This window comes from Bos mutus, chromosome 13 (assembly GCF_027580195.1).
Source record: "Bos mutus isolate GX-2022 chromosome 13, NWIPB_WYAK_1.1, whole genome shotgun sequence".
Taxonomy (NCBI): domain Eukaryota; kingdom Metazoa; phylum Chordata; class Mammalia; order Artiodactyla; family Bovidae; genus Bos; species Bos mutus.
In genome coordinates, this window is record NC_091629.1 from 19,337,972 (window position 1) to 19,359,027 (window position 21,056).

Here is a 21,056-nt window from a genome sequence, read left to right on the forward strand (position 1 = left end):
TGTGTGATGACTCTTTTGACTGAAGAATGAAGCCATTCAGAGCTCTTTCCCCATGTCACTCTGGATAACGAAGCGAGTATGATATCCTGACCTTTACTCTGTCCGAGTATTCAGGCCTCTCCAAGGGCAGAGCGTGCTGGGGCTTCTCGCTGGGCCATTGACGAGCTGGTCTGCTTTCTCTCAAAGTTAGAGGGCGTGGAGCAGGTCTCTGTCCCCCCGCCACTGCCGGTCTTGCAACACAAGCTCATGTTAATTCCCTGAGGGCTTGTCACCCTAGAAGCTGAGCAGAGAGTGAGTTAGCCTCTTGGAAGGCTTATCCAGGGACCCATTATTATTTGAACTTGCACGTGTTTATCTTCAAATTCAGTTCAGTTCAGTCGCTCAGTCGTGTCCGACTCTTTGCGACCCCATGAATCGCAGCACACCAGGCCTCCCTGTCCATCACCAACTCCCGGAGTTCACTCAAACTCATGTCCATCGAGTCAGTGATGCCATCCAGCCATCTCATCCTCTGTCGTCCCCTTCTCCTCCCGCCCCCAATCCCTCCCAGCATCAGGGTCTTTTCCAGTGAGTCAGCTCTTCACATGAGGTGGCCAAAGTTCTGGAGCTTCAGCTTCAGCATCATTCCTTCTAAAGAACCATCCGCTAAAATCACTCTTCCCGGCATCACTTGGGTCAGACTAGGTAAGCATCCATTTTGAGTTTAACGTGTCTCTTTTCCTCGTAAATTGTAAGTCTTTGTCGTTGGGACCTGATTATGATGGGGTTCACACTTTGTTTGCATTATCTCATGGCCTCCTCACGAGAGCTCAGGAAGATAACTGCCGTGTCCCCATTTTAGGGGCAAAGGGGTCAGAGCACATGAGTTTTAGGACTCCGCGCCATGGCGGCGTTGGGACTCACTGACCTCTGAACCCCAGCAGCGCCCTCCTTGCCTGTGTCGTCTTTGTGCCCCCTGTGCCTGGTACCCTGCCTCACACACAGGAGGCACAGAGTAAATGATTTTTGAGTGCATGAGTGGATAGATTTAACAAGGAAACCCACCTTTAAATGTTGTAATCTAGATCTGAGATTACCATCTTGATTGGCCTCTGCGTTATTGGCACATCCTTGGTGACTAAATGTTGAAGAGGAAACATCATTTCATTGCAGCTTATCCAGTAAAAACCAACTCTTTTTTAAAATTCATTTCAAAGTCGTTTTCTGCCTAGCACAGTCAGAGAGAGCGTTTGGGACCTAAAGCTGCTGAGATAGCCAGATGACCATCACTGCTGACCCGGCCACTCTCACCAGGGGCTTGGTGAGAGTGGCCTGGCTGAGATAGTTGTGAACTGTGTTGACCCACCCCGAAAAAAGTGCTGTTGAACACATCCACGTTCAGAGGTCTTCAGGAGGCCAAGTGTGGCTGAAAAGCTTAGTGTATCGTTGAAGTAATGCCAGCTTTCTTCACCCTTGAAAGCAAACAAGGCTGCTGCCAAAAAAGAACATACCTTAAGAGATCAGGACCGTGACCTGGAAATAGCCTGAAATAGGGCTTCCCTGGTGGCTCAGTGGGTAAAGAAGCCGCCTGCAATGCAGGAGACCCGGATTCTATCCCTGGGTCGGGAAGATCCCCTAGAGGTGGGAGTGGCCACTGCCCCAGTATTCTTGCCTGGAGAATTCCACAGACAGAGGAGCCTGGTGGGCTGGAGTCTATGGGGTCGCAGAAGATGGGGCACGACTAAAACGACTGCGTATGCACGGAATGACGTGGAGAAGCTTCTTGTCACCGAAAGCCATGGGTATGTGAGACTGCGAGTCTGGCACGGTTTGCTCTGGGTGGTTGAGAGAGATGCTCAGGAGACTGTTGGCATCAGGAGAGACTTCTCTGGGTTCATCCAGGCAGCCACTTTACTCATGTGTTTGAGGTGAGTGGTGGGGTGGCCTGGCATTTCTCATTCTTAAATACAAATTCCCAAGCACCATTCTACCCAGAGAGACAGTTCTTCCCTCTGTATACACGAGCACATACACACCAACCTCCCCACACTGATGACCTGAGTCCCCACACTGATGACCTGAGTCCCCACACTGATGACCTGAGTCCCCTTCTGGTTACATACTCAGAAAAGCGTCCTCTTGCCCACATCCTTCAAAACAGGTCTGTTGTTGTAGACAGATAAAGTCATTGCCAGGATGTTTTGTACTGTATTCAAGGAGGTGGATGTTCTTAACTTCTTTGTCTCTGGTTTTGGGTGGTCAATCCATAGTCATAATGTCTCCTGTCCCAGCAGGTAGTCATTCTTAAGTGGGCTAAATCCCAAAGAATGCAGATTCTTTGTATATTACAAGTACTTTTAAAGATGTCCTGATGACATCTTTCTAAGTGTGAGTGTATGTGTATTCCACCCCCCCCCAACTTTTTTCAAACAGAGAGGCAGGTGCTTGGCCTTTTCGCAAATGGGAAGAGAAAGTAGTGATTCCCCCTGGATCTGTTGGTTAGCACTGTGAAGTCCCCACTCAGCTGGATTTGGTAGTTTGAGGGAGAAAGCAGAATTTTAGCACCCCCACATATTGGGGTAGCCACATAAACCTGAGTGCATATTGGACTTCCCTGGGGGCTTTACAAAATACCGATGTCTGCACCTCACGCCCAGAGTTCTTATTTAATAAGTCTAGGGTATAGCCTGGGCACAAGGATATTTAAGAAGCTTCCTGCTGCTAAGCTGCTAAGTCACTTCAGTCAAGTCCCACTCTGTGCGACCCCATAGACGGCAGCCCACTAGGCTCCTCTGTCCCTGGGATTCTCCAGGCAAGAACACTGGAGTGGGTTGCCATTTCCTTCTCCAATGCATGAAAGTGAAAAGTGAAAGTAAAGTCGCTCAGTCGTGCCCGACTCTTAGTGACCCCATGGACTGCAGCCTACCAGGCTCCTCCATCCATGGGATTTTCCAGGCAAGAGTACTGGAGTGGGTAAAAAGCTTCCTAGATGATTCTAATATTCAGCCAGGACTGCCAAACCACTGATGTAAAGCAGAGTTGACCAAGTAGGCTGTTTGAATCTACAGGTAGGAAGCATGTCCTCTGTTATAAAAACAGTTGCCTTCTTTGGTGCCTACCTCCCTTGCTTGAAGAACATGTTTTGGTTCAATATGGTTTAGATTTAAATTAAAAAGTAAAATCATGGTCATAGAAATTCAGCAGGCTGGCTTTTTCTCTCAACGATTCCCTCATTCAGTTGGGTTGTACTTTAGAAGACCAAGAAATTGGCGTTTGGAACCCATGAGGAGAGTAGGCAATATAGTCCTCCCATTTCCAGGCAGCTGGAGGAAGAGAACTAGGGCCCCACAGTAAGCAGGCACAGTTTTTACCATGGCGTGCGTGCGTGTGAAGTGGCTTCAGTCATTTCTGATTCTTTGCCATGTCATGAGCAATTAATTTTCTCTGCCTCTTCCACTTTAAAAGGCTTCTACTGCTAGTGGGAAGGTAGATTTTGTTTAAATTTTTACGTAAAGAATTGAAAATTAGAATTGATGGAATTAGGGTTTGGTGGGGTGGGGGTTCTCCAAGGTGTAGGGCAAGGTTATGGACTTTCAATTAGGACTTGTATATTTGAGGCTTTCTTAACAATGACATTATTAATTTAGTAGCTGGAAGAAAAAAAATAAGTGGTCTTTTGTTTCCTGCTTGCTGTGATGAAACAGGAGGAAAGGGCGCAGGGCACAGCCTTTAAAAGAATGACGTAGCTGTTGAATACGACATAAACTGGTTAGAACCAACTGGATCCAAGATGGTGGATGAGTTGACTTGCGCTAGACTTTGAGCCTCAGTGTGGTTCATTGTAACTCATCAGCAAGCTGAATGACAAACCATGGGTACCATGACAGTTCTGGGGCTGAGCATAAAAGGTCAAAAAGTGGGCAGTGACCCAGTTCCTGAAAATCTCCACCCCTTCCCGAAAATAGTTGCAATAATCCTCCCACTCATTAGCCCATGAAATACCAAGCCCATAAAAACTAACCACCACGTATTTTGGGGCCTCTCATCTTCTGAGATGGGACTTGCCTGGTGGCTCACTGGTAAAGAATGTAGAAGGTGCAAGTTCAGTCCCTGGGTTGGGAAGATCTCCTGGAGAAGGAAATGGCAACACACTCCAGTATTCTTGCCTGGGAAACCCTATGAACAGAGGGGCCTGGTGGGCTACAGTCCACAGGGGTCACAAAATTGTCAGACACAGCGAGCAACTAAACAATAGGGACAAATGTCAAGGTCATCAACCCATAGTTTAATCAGGTCTCAGACTCGCACCAGGCACGTCTCCTCATAGGAGTTCTGTATACAGTGCCTCACTTTCCTTATCTGTAAAAAGATAAGAGATTGGAGGACCCCCTTCATACCTCCCTCTAGAAAAAAGGCATTTGCAATAAAGACATCACTGAAATAACAGTAGATATTGTGTGTATGTATGTGTGTAAATGATGGAAGTTGGAAAGCAGATGGACCAGTGATAAAGGGCTTAACAGACCTGAGAAGACTCACTGCTAATGTGCAACAAGGAAAGCCAACCACCCCATAGTTGATACCGCACAATCGCTCAGAAGCTCAGAAGTTAGAATATCAGGTATTTCTGGAGATAAAAATAAAGGTGGCAACTAAGTTAAAGGTGGGTTGAAAGCTGTTTAAAAAGCAGCCCGACATTCTATCCCCCAGCCTGGCAAAGTACTGGAGACTTGATAACCCCCAGCCAGAGATCATAAAACAGAGGGCCTGTCAGCTGGGGCACCTGGCTTTTTTCAGGCTGCCCCCAGCTTTTCCTCCTCCTGTTTCAGGATGCTTGTAACAAAGACTGTACCATTCTGGCAGGAGATTAGAATGACTTCTCTGGGGAACCTGACCGGACCAAGAAGAAAGATCTACTGACCCTGGAGGTTTCCCATCCAAACCTCTGACCAGAACACCCTCCAAAGAAGAACCTCCATCCAGACGCTTCCAGTTAGCTGATTTCGAGCCCCACTCTTAAATGTTAGCAGATGGCCAAGCGTCACTGTGCTGGCGATCAAAACAAGTAACAAATTGGAAGAAACAATTTGCTGGGAGGAGAAAACTTAACCAGCACACATGTTCTCAAGGGTCAGAGGAAAAGGATTGTAAACATGGAACAAGATATAGAAAAAGATGAACGTTCGGAAAATTAAAAGGACACTTGGAAATTAAAAAAAAGCAGGAAATGATAATTAAAAGGACTAGATAAAATTGAGGAAATCTCTCTGAAGGTAGAGCAGAAAAATGGCAGGATAGAAAGTCAGGTAGAAAAGATGAGAAAATTATAGGGCCAGGAGGCCCAACATCTAAGTCATATTTCTGTTTCTAGAAAGAGAGCCCAGAGTACAGAAGGCAGGAAATCACAGTGATACCTCCGAAAAATTCTCGCACAGGACTTGAATCCCCAGACTTCAGAGGCCACTGCATTGCCAACGCAGTGGGGCAGGCACACCAATATCAAATTTCCTGAACAAAGAGAAAGTTCTTCACGCTTCCAGAAAGAAATTACTGTTACCTTTTACAAAGAATGGGATTTGGAATGACTTTGGACTTACAGGCCCAGGGGACTGTAGAAGGAAGTGGAACAGCACCTTTACAATTCCAAAGGAAAATTTATCTCCAGCCTAGAATTCTGTAAAACCCATGTATCAAGTGAGGAAGAATAAAAATAATCAGATATCCAAGGTTTCAAAATCACTTCCGTTTCCCCGCTTTTAGGAAGCCACTGGAAGACCGTGCTTTACCAAGTGAAAACAAAGAAGTTGAAGTTAGGAAAACTGAGGTTCGACACTCTAGGGAGATGAATGGACTCCCCTGGCCATTGATGAAGGGAGATCCCAGAGTAGCCCGAGTGAATCACGCTCCCAGGAACACCCGTCCACGTTGGAGTGGGTTGGGAGGCGCTGCACCTTCATAGCAAGAGGAAGACCCGATGCCTGTGTCTTGAGGGGAAGTGAAGTGTCGAAGGGCAAGACACCCACTGTCATCATTCCACGTAAAACGGAGCAAACAGGAAAACAAGACAGTCTGGGGCGGGGGGAACTGCAGGAAAGGAAATGTAATCATCCTTTCCACATTTCTCAGCAACAGAGAATGCGTATTGAATCATCATAATAGAAATACTGAAGATTGTCCTAACCACAATCAGCATGTCTGACTGCAGGGATACTGGAGGATAGGAAGGGCATGTGTGTGGTGGCGGCAGGGGAGGAAGGGTACGAAATCTTCATCCCCCATAGTGAGAAGTTAACAGACCTAAAAACAAAGCATCGAGATCAACTGTATACCGTAAAAAAGAACAGAACTGTGCCATTTGTAGAGATGTGGATAGACCTAGAGACTGTCATACAAAGTGAAGTCAGGCAGAAAATAAACAAGTATCGTACGTTATGAACACATATATGTGGAATCTAGAAAAGAATGGTACTGATGATCTTATTTGCAAAGCAGAAATAGAGACACAGACATAGAATAAATAAATAAATATATATACACACACATATATATATATCAGATCAGTCACTCAGTCGTGTCCGACTCTTTTCGACCCCATGAATCGCAGCACGCCAGGCCTCCCTGTCCATCACCAACTCCCGGAGTTCACCCAGACTCACATCCATCGAGTCAGTGATGCCATCCAGCCATCTCATCCTCTGTTGTCCCCTTCTCCTCCTGCCCCCAATCCCTCCCAGCATCAGGGTCTTTTCCAATGAATCAACTCTTTGCATGAGGTGGCCAAAGTATTGGAGTTTCAGCTTTAGCATCATTCCTTCCAAAGAAAACCCAGGGCTGATCTCCTTCAGAATGGACTGGTTGCATCTCCTTGCAGTCCAAGGGACTCTCAAGAGTCTTCTCCAACACCACAGTTCAAAAGCATCAATTCTTCGGCGCTCAGCCTTCTTCACAGTCCAACTCTCACATCCATACATGACCACAGGAAAAACCATAGCCTTGACTAGACGAACCTTTGTTGGCAAAGTAATATCTCTGCTTTTGAATATGCTATCTAGGTTGGTCATAACTTTCCTTCCAAGGAGTAAGTGTCTTTTAATTTCATGGCTGCAGTCACCATCTTCAGTGATTTTGGAGCCCAGAAAAATAAAGTCTGACACTGTTTCCCCATCTATTTCCCATGAAGTGGTGGGACCAGATGCCATGATCTTCGTTTTCTGAATGTTGAGCTTTAAGCCAACTTTTTCACTCTCCGTTTTCACTTTCATCAAGAGACTTTTTAGTTCCTCTTCACTTTCTGCCATAAGGGTGGTGTCATCTGCATATCTGAGGTTATTGATATTTCTCCTGGCAATCTTGATTCCAGCTTGTGTTTCTTCCAGCCCAGCGTTTCTCATGATGTACTCTGCATATAAGTTAAATAAACAGGGTGACAATATACAGCCTTGACGAACTCCTTGTCCTATTTGGAACTAGTCTGTTGTTCCCTGTCCAGTTCTAACTGTTGCTTCCTGACCTGCATACAAATTTCTCAAGAGGCAGATCGGGTGGTCTGGTATTCCCATCTCTTGAAGAATTTTCCACAGTTTATTGTGATCCATACAGTCAAAGGCTTTGGCATAGTCAATAAAGTAGAAATAGATGTTTTTCTGGAACTCTCTTGCTTTTTTAATGATTCAGCAGATGTTGGCAATTTGATCTCTGGTTCCTCTGCCTTTTCTAAAACCAGCTTGAACATCAGGAAGTTCACGGTTCACATATTGCTGAAGCCTGGCTTGGAGAATTTTGAGCATTACTTTACTAGCGTGTGAGATGAGTGCAATTGTGCAGTAGTTTGAGCATTCTTTGGCATTGCCTTTCTTTGAGATTGGAATGAACACTGACCTTTTCCAGTCCTGTGGCCACTGCTGAGTTTTCCAAATTTGCTGGCATATTGAGTGCAGCACTTTCACAGCATCATCGTTCAGGATTTGGAATAGCTCAACTGGAATTCCATCACCTCCACTAGCTTTGTTCGTAGTGAGGCTTTCTAAGGCGCACTGACTTCACGTTCCAGGATGTCTGGCTCTAGGTGAGTGATATACATACACACCAAGGTGAGTGTGGGTGGACTGAGAGACCCGGGATTGCCACGTACACACTGCTGATAACTAGGCATGAAATGGATGACTGTGAAGCACAGGGAGCGCTGCTCAGTGCTCTGTGCTGAACTAAATGGGAAGGAATCCAAAAAAAGAAGGGATATATGTAAATGGGTACCTGGTTGACTTTGCTGTTCAGCAGAAACTAACACAACTTTGTAAAGCAAGTATACCGCAATAAAGAAAAAAAGGACACTGCCCAAAAAAGAAAAGATTGGCTGTATAGGCTGATGGAGATAAATACTAAGGTATGCATATACGTACATGTTGGTTGCTCAGCTGTGTCCGACTGTTTGTGACCCCATAGACTGTAGCCCACCAGGCTCTTCTGTCCGTGGGATCCTCCAGGCAAGAATACTAGAGTGAGTAGCCATTCTCTTCTCCAGGGAATCTTCCCAACCCAGGGATCGAACCCAAGTCTCTTGCATTGCAGGCAGATTCTTTACCATCTGAGCCATCAGGGAAGCCCCAAATACTAAGGCAGTTGATGAACACAAGTGAGGACATTTCCTTTCAGAAAGACATGGGAGGTGATGCTGGTTTCTCTTTTTTATTTATGTTGCAAGGTTGTTTGACTATGAACTGACTGCATATAAAACTATAATAACAGTAAGAATAGAAACACTGGTGAAATAGTATCATCTGATTAACATTTCTATTGATGTATTGAAATTTTAGCTGAAGGGCTAAGTCAGCATCCTGCCTCACCGAAAGATAATGACTTAGAAAAATCCTTGTTGTTGGACATCTGAGAATTGCAGAGATGATGACTTGTACCAATCGGAGCTGCCTTTTCTTTTCTTTCCTCTCTAGATTATCCTCTCGACTTGAACCACAGCGAATCCTTCCTACAGACCACGACTTTTCTTCCTGAAGACTTCACCTACTTTGCAAACCATACCTGTCCCGAAAGGCTCCCTTCCATGAGTGAGTAGAGTGCTTGCTTATCTTCCTCTGCGTTTAAAACCGATGTCCTTCTGTTTGATTAAAATAAAAGGGAGAGTGTTCCTGATCTCTTGATATGTCTACTTACAGAGAGATTATAAACTCCTGGCCCTTGGAAATAGGAACTATGAAGGCTGCATGTGTCCTGGCTCCTCTCCAGCCCTTCTGCAGGGCCGCCTATGTTCCTGGTGCCATTTCCCACCACATTTTTCACTCTTTGCTTTGTAACTTGAGGTCTGTTAAGATATCCTTGAGAAAGTGTAGGCAACCAGCTTTGTCTTTTACTATAAATCTCACACTGATTGTATAACTCATTTAATATGAGGGAAGTTATTTTCTTAACAAAGTGCTGGTTAAGAAAAATTCTTGCATCTTTTTTTTCTCTTCCTTTTTCCTCTTCCCCTTCCCTTCCTCTTTCCTTCAGAATCTCGTGTGTAACCTAAAGCAATGACAGTGTACTGTTACACCTTTCCTGTGCTTTGGGGCTTCTTGGACTATCTTCTTCCTGACTTGAGTTCGAGATGATGCATGTTCTGAGTTTGGCCATGACCAGTTAGGGTCACTGATCAGTGAATCGGGCAGCATGTCTGCACTCGGCTTAGGAGCACACAGAGATGCTACCAAGCTCAGCTGCTTTTCTCCTTCCTCTTTGAGAAGTTCAGCTGCTGTTGTACTTGGTCTTCATTTCTTTCTACATCCTTGGCAGAAGCAGAACTCCCAAGTCTTTATTTCCTGATTTGCTGCTTTACCCAGTAATAGGGATGAACTGAAACCCACTGGGTTGGGAAGCAGACGTAGGGACCCCCCCATCCTTGTTAAAAAACACAGCCCACTGAAGAAGCACTGAACCACTCCAGAGATTACAGCCCTGAATGTAGGAATTTCGTGGCCTCTTACTAATTTTTTTCCCCCATCTCTGTTCAGAGGGCCCGATAGACATAAACATGAGTGAGATTGGAATGGATGCCATCCATGAACTCTTCTCTAAAGACCCAACCATCAAGCTTGGCGGTCACTGGAAGCCATCAGATTGTGTGCCTCGGTGGAAGGTAGGGTGGGGTCAGACCCCAGGTGCTGGGAAGCCTACCTGGCACTTGCTGTCATGTGAATCACCATGGATTTCACTCTGACATTTGGTAATTTGCACCCTACTTACCACTTATTGCAAAGGATTTGCATCTGATGGAAACATATTGGAGGAGTGGGTTTCCCTGAGGACTTTGCTGTAGCCACAGACATACGCATTGTTCTGGTCACTGAACCAGGACCCTTTTTCTTCCTTCCAGGAATATTGGCTAAGCAGTGGGGGGAGGCGGGTGGTGGGTCTCTCCTGATAGATTTGCAGAAGCCATCTTCACAAATTCAGCGCTTTATGCTTTATTTGGCATTGTTGCCATGAATTTAGTGGAGTAAAAAGCAGAACTATCTAGCCTGACTATGAGAATTGTTTAGTTTTTTTCTGCATGACTGTAATCAGGAGACATCAGTAGTGTGGCTCAAGCTTATGACAGTGGCTTAAGTCAATTCTTTGAACAAGTGTTGTGTAAAGTGCTTATTCCGTGCCAGCCCTGTGAGATGCTATAGCGCAGCAGTGATCAAAGCGGATCTGGAACAAAGCAGTGTTTCCACCCCATCACTGGGATGTAAAGTCAATTTAATGATCAACATTAAATATATATATATAAGTGTTTTTTTATGTCGGTTAAAAGTATTCATTTAGTACATGTGTTGATAATATGGGGCTTCCCAGGTGGCTCAGATGGTAAAGAATCCACCTGCAATGTGGGACAACCCCTGGGTTGGGAAGATGCCCTAGAGAAGGAAATGGCTACCCACTCCAGTATTCTTGCCTGGAGAATATACAAGACACAGAACAAGGCTTTGCTCTGATGTAAAGGAGTGTTAAGACATCTCACCTCCCCTCCTAATCTCTTAGTTAGTGGTTGGGACAAGCACACCCACGTTGTTCTAAAACAAGCTGCGCTAGAATAAAGAGACAGGAGATACTATTGACAAAAGGGCGACTGCAGAGAAGTGGAGGATAAGGCAGCTTGCCGGAGCCCCCCAAGCGGGCCGGGCCCCAGTGCTGTGGGAGTAGTCGAGGGAGCTCGCTGACTGGGCGGCCTCTGTCACTGTGACCCGCTGCAGGTGGCCATCCTTGTCCCCTTCCGGAACCGCCACGAGCACCTCCCGGTCCTGCTCCGACACCTCATTCCCATGCTCCAGCGCCAGCGCCTGCGGTTTGCGTTTTATGTGGTGGAGCAAGTGAGTGGCTCTTTCTTCCCTCTTCTTTCTTTTCCAAGACTACAGTTGAGAGAGCTTCAGGCTGATCCATCCTTGGGGTTAAGAGCCCATAAGATGGAAAACTCACGATCGAGTGGCCCTGTGGGGGCAGGGAGCAGAGGGCGTCCTGCGCTCCTCCGTGGAGACGTTCAGTACCAGCAGGTCTGCGTGCTGCCTGGAACCTCGTTTGCCCTTGAACAGAAGCCTCTTGTGGGCTGGTGGAGATGTTCAGGACCAGCAGGTCTGCGTGCTGCCTGGAACCTTGTTACCCTTGAACAGAGGCCTCTTGTGGGCTGCTTTTCCTGGAACTGCTTTGGGTATTGTCTTCACATTTCAGACCCAGGAGATAAGGGGCTGCAGGTAGAAATGGCCGTGTTGTTTTTCCTTCCGTGTAGGGGGCTGGGTACTCTTCTAAATGCCGTTACACAGCTGACTGTGCCTTCAAACGGCCTTGGAGAGAGAGGCTTAGGTTTATCCTTATCACCCTTTTTTATTCCTGAGGAAGTTGAGGCCAGAGGTCAAGTGATGGTGAGTCAGTGATGAACCAGGCAGGACCCACCTCCCTTCCGGCCGGCCCAGTGATCTCTCAATAAGGTCTCCTTTAGGCAGGGCTGAGGCAGCAAAGATTCTTCTTCAAGAGTCCTTTTAAAAATAAAGTTCTGCTTCTTTTAGGTTGGCACCCAACCCTTTAATCGAGCCATGCTTTTTAATGTGGGTTTTCAAGAAGCAATGAAGGACCTGGACTGGGACTGCCTAATTTTTCATGACGTGGATCACATACCAGAAAGTGATCGTAACTATTACGGATGTGGACAGATGCCAAGGCATTTTGCGACTAAACTGGATAAGTATATGTATCTGTGAGTTTCATTTCCTTTTAATTAAAGAGGTTAAATTTAGAAGGATGATGAAAGATCCAAGGATGACCAAATCAAATTAGCTCCAACGTGAATTGCAATCTACTGATGAATGGATAAACCAAATGTAGTATATCCATTCATATGATGGAATGCTATTTGGCAATAAGAAGAAATGAAGTACTGATACATGTGACAGCCTAGATGAACCTATATGCTCAGTGAAAGAAAACTAGCTACAAAAGACCGAGTATTATATGATTCAGTTTGTATGAAATGTTCAGAATAGGCAAATCTGCAGAGACAGAAGGAAGAACAGTGGTTGCATAGGGTTGAGGAGAGTAGGGAGAAATGAGTGACTGCTGCTGATGACGGGTGCAAGGCTGCTTGGTGGGGGGCGGTGATGAAATTGATTAACACTGATTGTGGCCATGGTTGCAAATCTCCATGAATATATATAAAAAAAACCCCATTGAATTATACACCTTAAGGAAATTAGGGACTTCTCTGGTGGTCTAGTGGCTAAGACTCCATGCCCCCAATGTGGGGGACCAAGGTTTGATCCCTGGTCAGGAGACTAGATTCCACATACTTCAACAAAGATCAAAGACCCCACCTGCCACACTCAGACCAAACCAATCAATCAATAAATATTTTTTTAAAAATAATAAATGGGTAAGTTGTATGGTATGTCAATTCTGTCTCAATAAAGCTGTGATTTAAAAAAAAAATGAGAAAAGAAATTTAATTAGCTACTTGGGTTGATGCATTTGGCCCGAGGAAACCATTTCAGGTGGTTTGGGGCAGTAGCACAGAGAGTATTGCTTTACTTAAGACTTAGTTCTCCCATGAGATGGCCTGTTCTAGGGGGAAAAAAGAGAACACCCTTTCATGCATGGATAATTGATGCCATACATCTCCTTTTAGGCTTCCTTATACTGAGTTCTTTGGCGGAGTGAGCGGCTTAACAGTGGAACAGTTTCGGAAGATCAACGGCTTTCCTAACGCGTTCTGGGGGTGGGGTGGAGAAGATGACGACCTGTGGAACAGGTATTGCCCTTCTTCTGATGTCTTCTAGAAACACTCCCTTAGGCTCTCCAGACCAGCACTGTCTAGTAGGAATATGACGCATTAAGCCATGTATTTAATTTTCAATGTTCTAGTAGCTCTATTTAGAAAGATTTAAAAAAGGAAAAAGGTGAAATTAATTTATTATATTAATAAAAATATTTTAACAATTATACTTACTGCAGTATATCCAAAACAATACCATTTCAACATGCAATCCATATAAAATTTATTTTAATATAAAATATTAATGAGATATTCTGCATTCCTTTTTTTTTCTTACTAAATCTTAGAAATCTGGTGTGTACTTTACACACATAGCCCATTGCACTGAAACCTTCCCAAACCAGAGGTCAGATATGAGTTATACAGATTTATCCATGCCATCAGGTACGGCTCGTATTTTAAGTTTGTAGGAACAATCTCATGTGTGAGTAGTGTCAAATAGTATTTTTGTACAGTAAGTAAATAGTAGGGGCTTCCCTGGTGGCTCAGCAGTAAAGTATCCACCTGCCAGTGCAGGAGATGCCAGTTCAATCCGTGGGTCGGGAAGATCCCCTGGAGAAGGAAAAGGTAACCCACTCCAGTGTTCTTGCCTGGGAAATTCCGTAAACAGAGGAGCCTGATGGGCTACAGTCCAAGGGGTCACAAAGAGTTGGACACAACTGAGCCACTAAATAGCAGCCCAGCAACTATGCCATTTTTACATAAGGGATTTGGGCATTCTCGGATTTTAGTAACTGCAGGGCGGGTGCTGGAACCAGTCCCCCCACGTGGAAACTGAGGAACGACTATATATCACAATGAGAGTATAAGTTGGATTCAGAGGAGGCTGGTAAAAATTCAGATAATACAGAAGTGTATAAACAAAAGGGGCTTCCGTGGTGGCTCAACGGTAAAGAATCCACCTGCAATGCAGGAGTCGTAGGAAATGCAGGTTTGATCCCTGGGTCGAGAAGATCCCCTGGAGGAGGGCATGGTGACCCACTCCATGGACAGAGGAGCTTGGTGGGCTACAGTCCATAGGGTCGCCAAGAATTGGACACAACTGAAGTGACTTAGCATGCACGCACGCATATAAACAAGAGAGTGTAAGTCCTAATCCCCATTGATATCCTGTTTCCTTCCCAGGAAGTAGCCATTTCAACAAGCAGTTTCTTTATAGTTGTTTCTATTCATACATAAACAGCCCAGACACATCCCTTCTCCCCTTCTAATCATGTCAGTACAGAGAGCCATTTCATTATTATTACAATTATGTGGTATTTCCTTGTATAGACAGACAGCAATTTGTTTTTAATCCTGTCCTGTTGATGAACAGTGTTGTTTAATTTTGAGCATCTTCTGTTCACATGTGCAAATATTTCTGTAGGTTAATTTCCTGGTCGCAGAACTGCAGAGTCAAGAAGTAAACGCACTTTAAAAATTTTGATAGTTATTGTCTGATTTTCCTTCAGAAAAGATTGCAAAAGTATTGTGACCAACAGTACATAAGCGTACAGATTTTCTTAGCACACCACCTGCTTTTGGATATAAACAACCATTGAAATTTGTGCCCATTTCAGCACAGCAGCTCCTGGACAATTCTTTCTCGGTCTGTTAGGTAAAAATGGCATCTCATCCTTTTAATTTGGGTTTCTTAGGAACCTGGTGAGGATGAGCAGCCTTTCCATACTGGTTTGACTGGTTTCTGAATCTAGTTGGGCTCCCCTAGGACATCTGTTGGAGAAGGCAGTGGCACCCCACTCCAGTACTCTTGCCTGGAAAATCCCATGGACAGAGGAGCCTGGTAGGCTGCAGTCCATGGGGTCGCTAAGAGTTGGACATGACTGAGCGACTTCACTTTAACTTTTCACTTTCATGCATTGGAGGAGGAAATGGCAACCCACTCCAGTGTTCTTGCCCAGAGAATCCCAGGGACGGGGGAGCCTGGTGGGCTGCCGTCTATGGGGTTGCACAGAGTCAGACACGACTGAAGCGACGCAGCAGCAGCAGCAGCAGGACATCTGTTCTGCCGGCTCATCCTGTTCTTTCTCCAGCTCAGCAAGGAGTCCCTCAGGCCAGGAATGTGTGACTGTTTCCCCAGCACCCCACACAATTCCAGGCACACAGTAGGCATCTCATACATGGTTATCAAATGAGAGGGAGAACACATCTTCACCCTGTCAGCCCTCCACACCCGCGGGTTCTGAATTTGAGGACTCAACCAACTGTGGATTGGGGGGTGGGGTGCGGAATTCCGAAAAGTTCCAAAAATCAAAACTTGCTTGCTCCCCATAAGCAACTATTTACATAGCGTTGACGCTAGAGGTGATGTAAGGTTTGCTGGAGGATGTGGGGGTCATATGCAGATACTGTGCCACTTCGGGCTTCCCAGGTGGCTCAGAGGGTAAAGAATCCACCTGCCAATTCAGGAGACGTAAGAGACACAGGTTCCATCCCTGGGTCAGGAAGATCCCCTGGAGAAGGAAATGGCAACCCACTCCAGTACTCTTGCCTGGGAAAGTGTGTGGACAGAGGAGCCTGGTGGGTTACAGTCCATGGGGTCACAAACGAGTCAGACACGACTCAGCGACTAAACAACAAACAAGCTGACCCGGGGTGGGGGGGCATGTGTGCACACATGGTTGCACCTGTCACTGAGACCCCATGTCAAACCTCGGGAATTTTTAATTTCTCTTCTTTTTCAAAACTTTTCATATTGTAGACTTCTTTTCTAAAACCATGAACTTATCCAGAGGGAAAGTGACTTGAATATATAGATGCAAAAGAAGCACTGTTGTTCAGCTTGGCGTTCCTCAGCCTTGGGATAGGTTTGGTCTCACCTGTCAGACTTGATCATTTTACCCATCTTCTTTGTCTTGGACAGAGTGCAGAATGCAGGCTATTCTGTGAGTCGGCCAGAAGGTGACACAGGGAAGTACAAGTCCATTCCTCATCACCATCGAGGAGAGGTCCAGTTTCTTGGAAGGTTGGTGCAGTTTGTTTATTCCTCATACAAAAGTCCTGTATTTCCAGGGTCCTCAAGCATTGCAGTCCCCGGGCTTGCTCCTCACCCCTTTCAAGGTCTTGTTCAGACAGCTGTTTGAGAGTTCCTGTTTATCACTCAGTTAAGTGTGAGGCAGGTGTTTGGGGGCAAAATGATACTATTGGTGAAAAATGTGATTGTAAGATCTTTTAAGGAAATCACTCCTTCTCCTTAAGCTTTGTAGTTGTCTGCGCTGTAGCCTTCAGGGAGTTGGAGAAAAACCCATTCGGGTCAAAGTCTGTGTAACTGACGCTCGTGTGACAGAGTTTGGCACCCTCTCTGCGAGCTCAGTTCTGAAAGGGTGTCCCTGAGCCTCTGTGCGGCTGCAGCTGCTGTATCACCCTGTACACCTTCAAGGAAAAGAACTCCAGGTCAGGCTGAGCAGAGGCGAGTGCATGGCGTGCATCTCCAGGTCCTCGGGAGTGGCTCTTTCTGTCTTTTGTTAATCGTTGGGAGGACTGTCCTCACGACAGTCGATCTGACTGCATGAACTGTTTTCCTGGGGAGTAAGAGGGCACTGAATACAGACGGAACTTTCTCGTCCCGCCATTTAACATCTTACCTCCGCTTCCCCGCTCAGTGAGTGATCTCGAGCGAGCCAGTTAGGACTGTGAACCTCGGTTTCCTCCTCTGCCGAGGGGCAGGCGCGTTAAATAAAGCCCAGCCGCTCAAATAGGAGGTGTTTCCAGGTCTGATAATGGCGCGCAGCCTGGAGGAGCCGAACGGCTGATGACCCGCCCTGCGGGGCCGGGCAGGAGCGTGGTCTCCCCGGGTCGTGCTGCTCGGCCCCTCGCTCAGAGCCGCCCCTGTGCCCCCGCTTCACAGGTACGCTCTGCTGAGGAAGTCCAAGGAGCGGCAAGCGGTGGACGGCCTCAACAACTTGAACTACTTCGCGAACGTCACGTACGACGCCTTGTATAAAAACATTACCGTCAACTTGACACCCGAGCTGGCTCAGGTGACTGAGTACTGAGAGGAGGAGGGAACAGTCGTTGGCTTCCCCCACCGCCCCCGGGACAGCAGCCCGCCGACGCGTCTCGGGGGGCGCGCCGCAGAGGAAGAGAACAGGAAACCCAGCGCCTCCTGAAGGATCACAGGGTTCAAGGAAAAAAAAAATGTGAACAGAGCACACGCACAAAAACGCCTTCCCCGTCCGGACCCGCCGGGGTGGAGGGAGGCGCCCGGGAACTGACCGACGTCTGTCCTGCTGCCCTCCTCCCCGGCCTCCCGCCCCGTCTCAGCCACGGGCCTCCGCAAGCGGAACCGGAGCCGCCCCGGAGCCTCTTCCCCCGCGAGAACGGCCTGGGCAGCTTCTTGGCCTCCAGAGCAGAGAGGCAGACCCGCGCAGGGCAGCTGTGTTTTAGGAAGAGCAAAAGGAAACTCCACACAACCATCCTTCTACATATCTGGTGTTCCCTCTCTCTCTCTCTCTTTTCTAAATTACCTGCTTTGGGTGGGGATTGAGGGTGGAGGGGGAGGGCTTGGGGAAGAGAAATAGACATGCAACAATCACTTCTTGAAGAAGTATAATTGTAAATAAGCCATGTAAAATGCCTTTTTTTTTTTTTTTTTTCTAGCTGGCTCCAACTCAAACCGAGGGTTTATATATCAGATCCTGTATTGGTTTGGCAGATGCAGGAACTCGGCTAAAAGGGAACGACAGCCATCTCCCCGGTTGCTGTCACTGTGGAAGGGAGTGGACATAGAGCATGTCACAGCAGAACAAAACAGCCCAGTCATTATCACCAGTGGCCAGCTTCTTCTGCCTCACCTCCCGTCCCCTTTTCCAAAAGCGTTGCTCTTGACTTTGGCTTTGGTTTTCTCTTCCCTGTTGGGCAGTCCTTCCCGGTCCCAGCCTTGTGCTGAACAGGAAGCTGTGTTAGGATAGTGCTGTCCTGCTTGAAGCAAACCCTTCAGGTGGGCCCAGTGCACACCACTGGGTCTCTCACCTTGGTGTCTCATCCTTTCCTCGGCATCAGGAGAGAGTGGGGGTGTTGGTTTTTCCTACTTTCTGTTTCTCTCTCTTTCTTTCGCTTGCTCTTGTGGACCGTGGCCACAGTTTTTGAAATCTGTGCCTAAATTACCAACCAGCTTCAATGATTCCTCTGAATATTCCCCTTTTTGGTTTCTGGAAAGGTTTTGTGTTTTTTTTTGGTTAACATTATTAACTAGTGTTGGGTTGGCCAAAAAGCTTGCTTGGGTCATTCTGTACCATCGTATGGGAAAGCCCAAATGAACTTCTTGGCCAGCCCAATATATAGAATCATGAGCAACTGAATGATGTGGAACTTAGCCAGGGAGCAGGTGACACTTGTGTGCTGCGGGTCAACTGGGATCCAGGCTAGACCAAATCAGAGCTTTGGGATTAGCTTAACAAAGCTGCCGGACAGACAGACACAGGAGCCCACATGCTCCTTTCACACCCCCATGTGCTTTTTTGAAGTCAGATTCTAAATTGTATTTGAATTTGTGCCTCTCTGTTTCCCTTGAGCCAAATCCCTCACCTCATAGTTCCCTTTGGCTCCTGCAGAATTCTGAGAAATACCAGGTTTCCCCCATCCTTTTCCATAAAACATATTTATGTATCCGTACTAAAGAGTACTTTCTGAGGAGTACTTCATAGTTTTTTTTTTAATTGCCTTGTTTGCCTTCAGTTTCCTTAATTTTCATGGTTTACATGGATGTGTGTGTAGGGGCTGTATTTGTGTATATACACGTGGGTTGGGGTTTTTGCATGTGTGGGTTCCATGGACGTATGATCCCCACAAGCTGTGGGAGTGATTGGCCAGGCCTTGTTTTTTTAATGTGTGTTTTTGTTCTTTCGAAGAAGAGGATGCTATTTAGAAAAGAAACCGCATTGCAAAGCTCTTACCAGCTCGTATGAGAGAGCAGATTCCTGCCCTTGAGCACGCTGGTAAGTTGTTATCATAAATGTTTTAAAAGAGTTTTGAGCATTTCATGCTTTAAAAGACCTTCACAGGGAATATGACACACAAAATTCTTTTGGTTTTCCTTTGACGTAAGGTGCATAAAGCAATAAAAATTTCTTTCTCCCTTCCTCCATGCGCCCCCAGGCCTCGTGCTGGCCTGGCCTCTTCTTTCTCTGAGAGCTGTGAGCTGCTTTCAGTGTGACAAAATTACGATGTCCTTTGGAAGAATTTGCCAGGGCAGACTGATCATTGGTCAGGGATGGCCCATGTTTGAAGCCTTTCATTAGCGTATTTGCCGTAAGAACAAATGCTGGCAGAAAGCTAACAACACCTAATTTGACAAAGAAAATGCTGGCTTGAGGACAAAAGGAAAAAGTCTTTCCAGGGCTGGAAGTTGGGTGACTTAAATCATCTTGCAATCATGTGTGAGTTTGTTTTATCTGTGTGAAGTCTCTTACTGTGCACTGTTAAATCATTTATCCACTAAACTGAGTGGGGAAACGTAAAAGAAAAAATGAAAAACCGCAGCCAGCCCCACGTGCTGTTGATGGCGTGTTGATAGCGTGAAATTATCATGTTAAACAACAAGAACCAAGTGTGACCTTGCGCGTATTTTGGCAGCTGAAATTCCTTAAGGCTACCAAACGGATGACCCCTTAAATCAACCTTGTCTTTCGATTGCAGTGTGCAAGGAAAAGTCTTCTTTCACGCTGATTTTTTTGGCGGGGAGGGAGTGTCCACAAAGCTATTCATATTGACAACACAGGGCCTCCCCTAAGAGCCGCTCCACCACGGACACCTATAGCTGAACGACAGCCACGTGGACTGATGGTATCCACTCACCAATGACGATGACATTGAACTAGCTTGTTTCCATCACTACGATTTTTGAGCTTGCTCTTATGTTTTAAGAGGTGCCAGGGGTACATTTTTGCACTGAAATCTAAAGATGTTTTAAAAAACACTTTTCACAAGAATATAGTCCTTTGTCATTACATTATTTACTCATGTGTTTGTACATTTTTGTATGTTAATTTATGAATGATTTTTTCAGTAAAAAATACATATTCAAGAACCAAACCTTGGTGGTTGTCTCTCTTTGTCCAGGACAGTTTGACTTCTTAGAGTCTTGGCTTCTGCTTTAGCCGAGCTGACCTCAGGTGGTCCTGAGAGGAATACTGCAACCCAAGCCCTGCAGTCAGGCCAGTTGAGTGAAAAATGCTGCTGATGTAACCAAAGCATTGAACCCCCTGTGCTATGGGGCATCTGCCCACACTTGGGTCTTCATTCAAGAACTGGCCCAGGAAGGGGATTCCTTGGTTAGGATTTCATGTTTCCACTGAAGGGGCCACAGGTCCAATCCCTGGTTGCAGAGCTAATATCCTGTGTGCCAAGTGACCACAACAGCAAAAGATTTAAAAAGGGGCTTCTCTGGAGGCCTGAGCTTCCCTGGTGGCTCAGATGGTAAAGAATTGCCTGCAGTGCAAAAGACCTGGGTTTGATCCCTGGGTTGGGAAGATCTCTTGGAGAAGGGAATGGCGACCCACTCCGGTATTCTTGCCTACAGAATCCCACAGACAAAGGAGTCCATGGGTTCGAAAAGAGTCGGACACAACTGAGCAACTTAACGCTTTTATTTTCCCTGGTGATCTAGTTGTTGACTCCACACTTCCTCTGCAGGGAGCACAGTTCCCTGATCCCTGGTCAGGGAACTAAAATCCTATGTGCCCAGAGGTGTGGCCAAAAAAAAAAAAAAAAAAAAATTGGCCCAGGTAATGCCCATTAAGTCAAATCAGACACCTGGAGGGATAGGGGAGGGTCGATGGAGTTT

General features: G+C 46.2%; 1 protein-coding gene across 2 annotated transcripts in view; it reads left to right on the plus strand.

The window, feature by feature from the left end:
• The window catches only part of B4GALT5 (beta-1,4-galactosyltransferase 5), a 77,097-nt gene extending 56,792 nt beyond the window's left edge, over positions 1 to 20,305 (plus strand). The window contains exons 3-10 of one of the 2 annotated variants that reach the window (XR_011466455.1): positions 8,928 to 9,041; positions 9,984 to 10,108; positions 11,208 to 11,324; positions 12,015 to 12,202; positions 13,127 to 13,249; positions 16,137 to 16,238; positions 17,121 to 19,209; positions 19,910 to 20,305. Coding sequence is in view for 1 of the 2 variants with exons in the window: in XM_070381058.1 (XP_070237159.1) it covers positions 8,928 to 9,041; positions 9,984 to 10,108; positions 11,208 to 11,324; positions 12,015 to 12,202; positions 13,127 to 13,249; positions 16,137 to 16,238; positions 17,121 to 17,268 (917 nt within the window). In the remaining variant the exon portion in view is untranslated. Of the gene's footprint in view, positions 1 to 8,927; positions 9,042 to 9,983; positions 10,109 to 11,207; positions 11,325 to 12,014; positions 12,203 to 13,126; positions 13,250 to 16,136; positions 16,239 to 17,120 lie in introns of both variants that reach the window. The other variant, XM_070381058.1, reaches the window with a different exon arrangement.
• Positions 20,306 to 21,056: the final 751 nt, after the last annotated feature.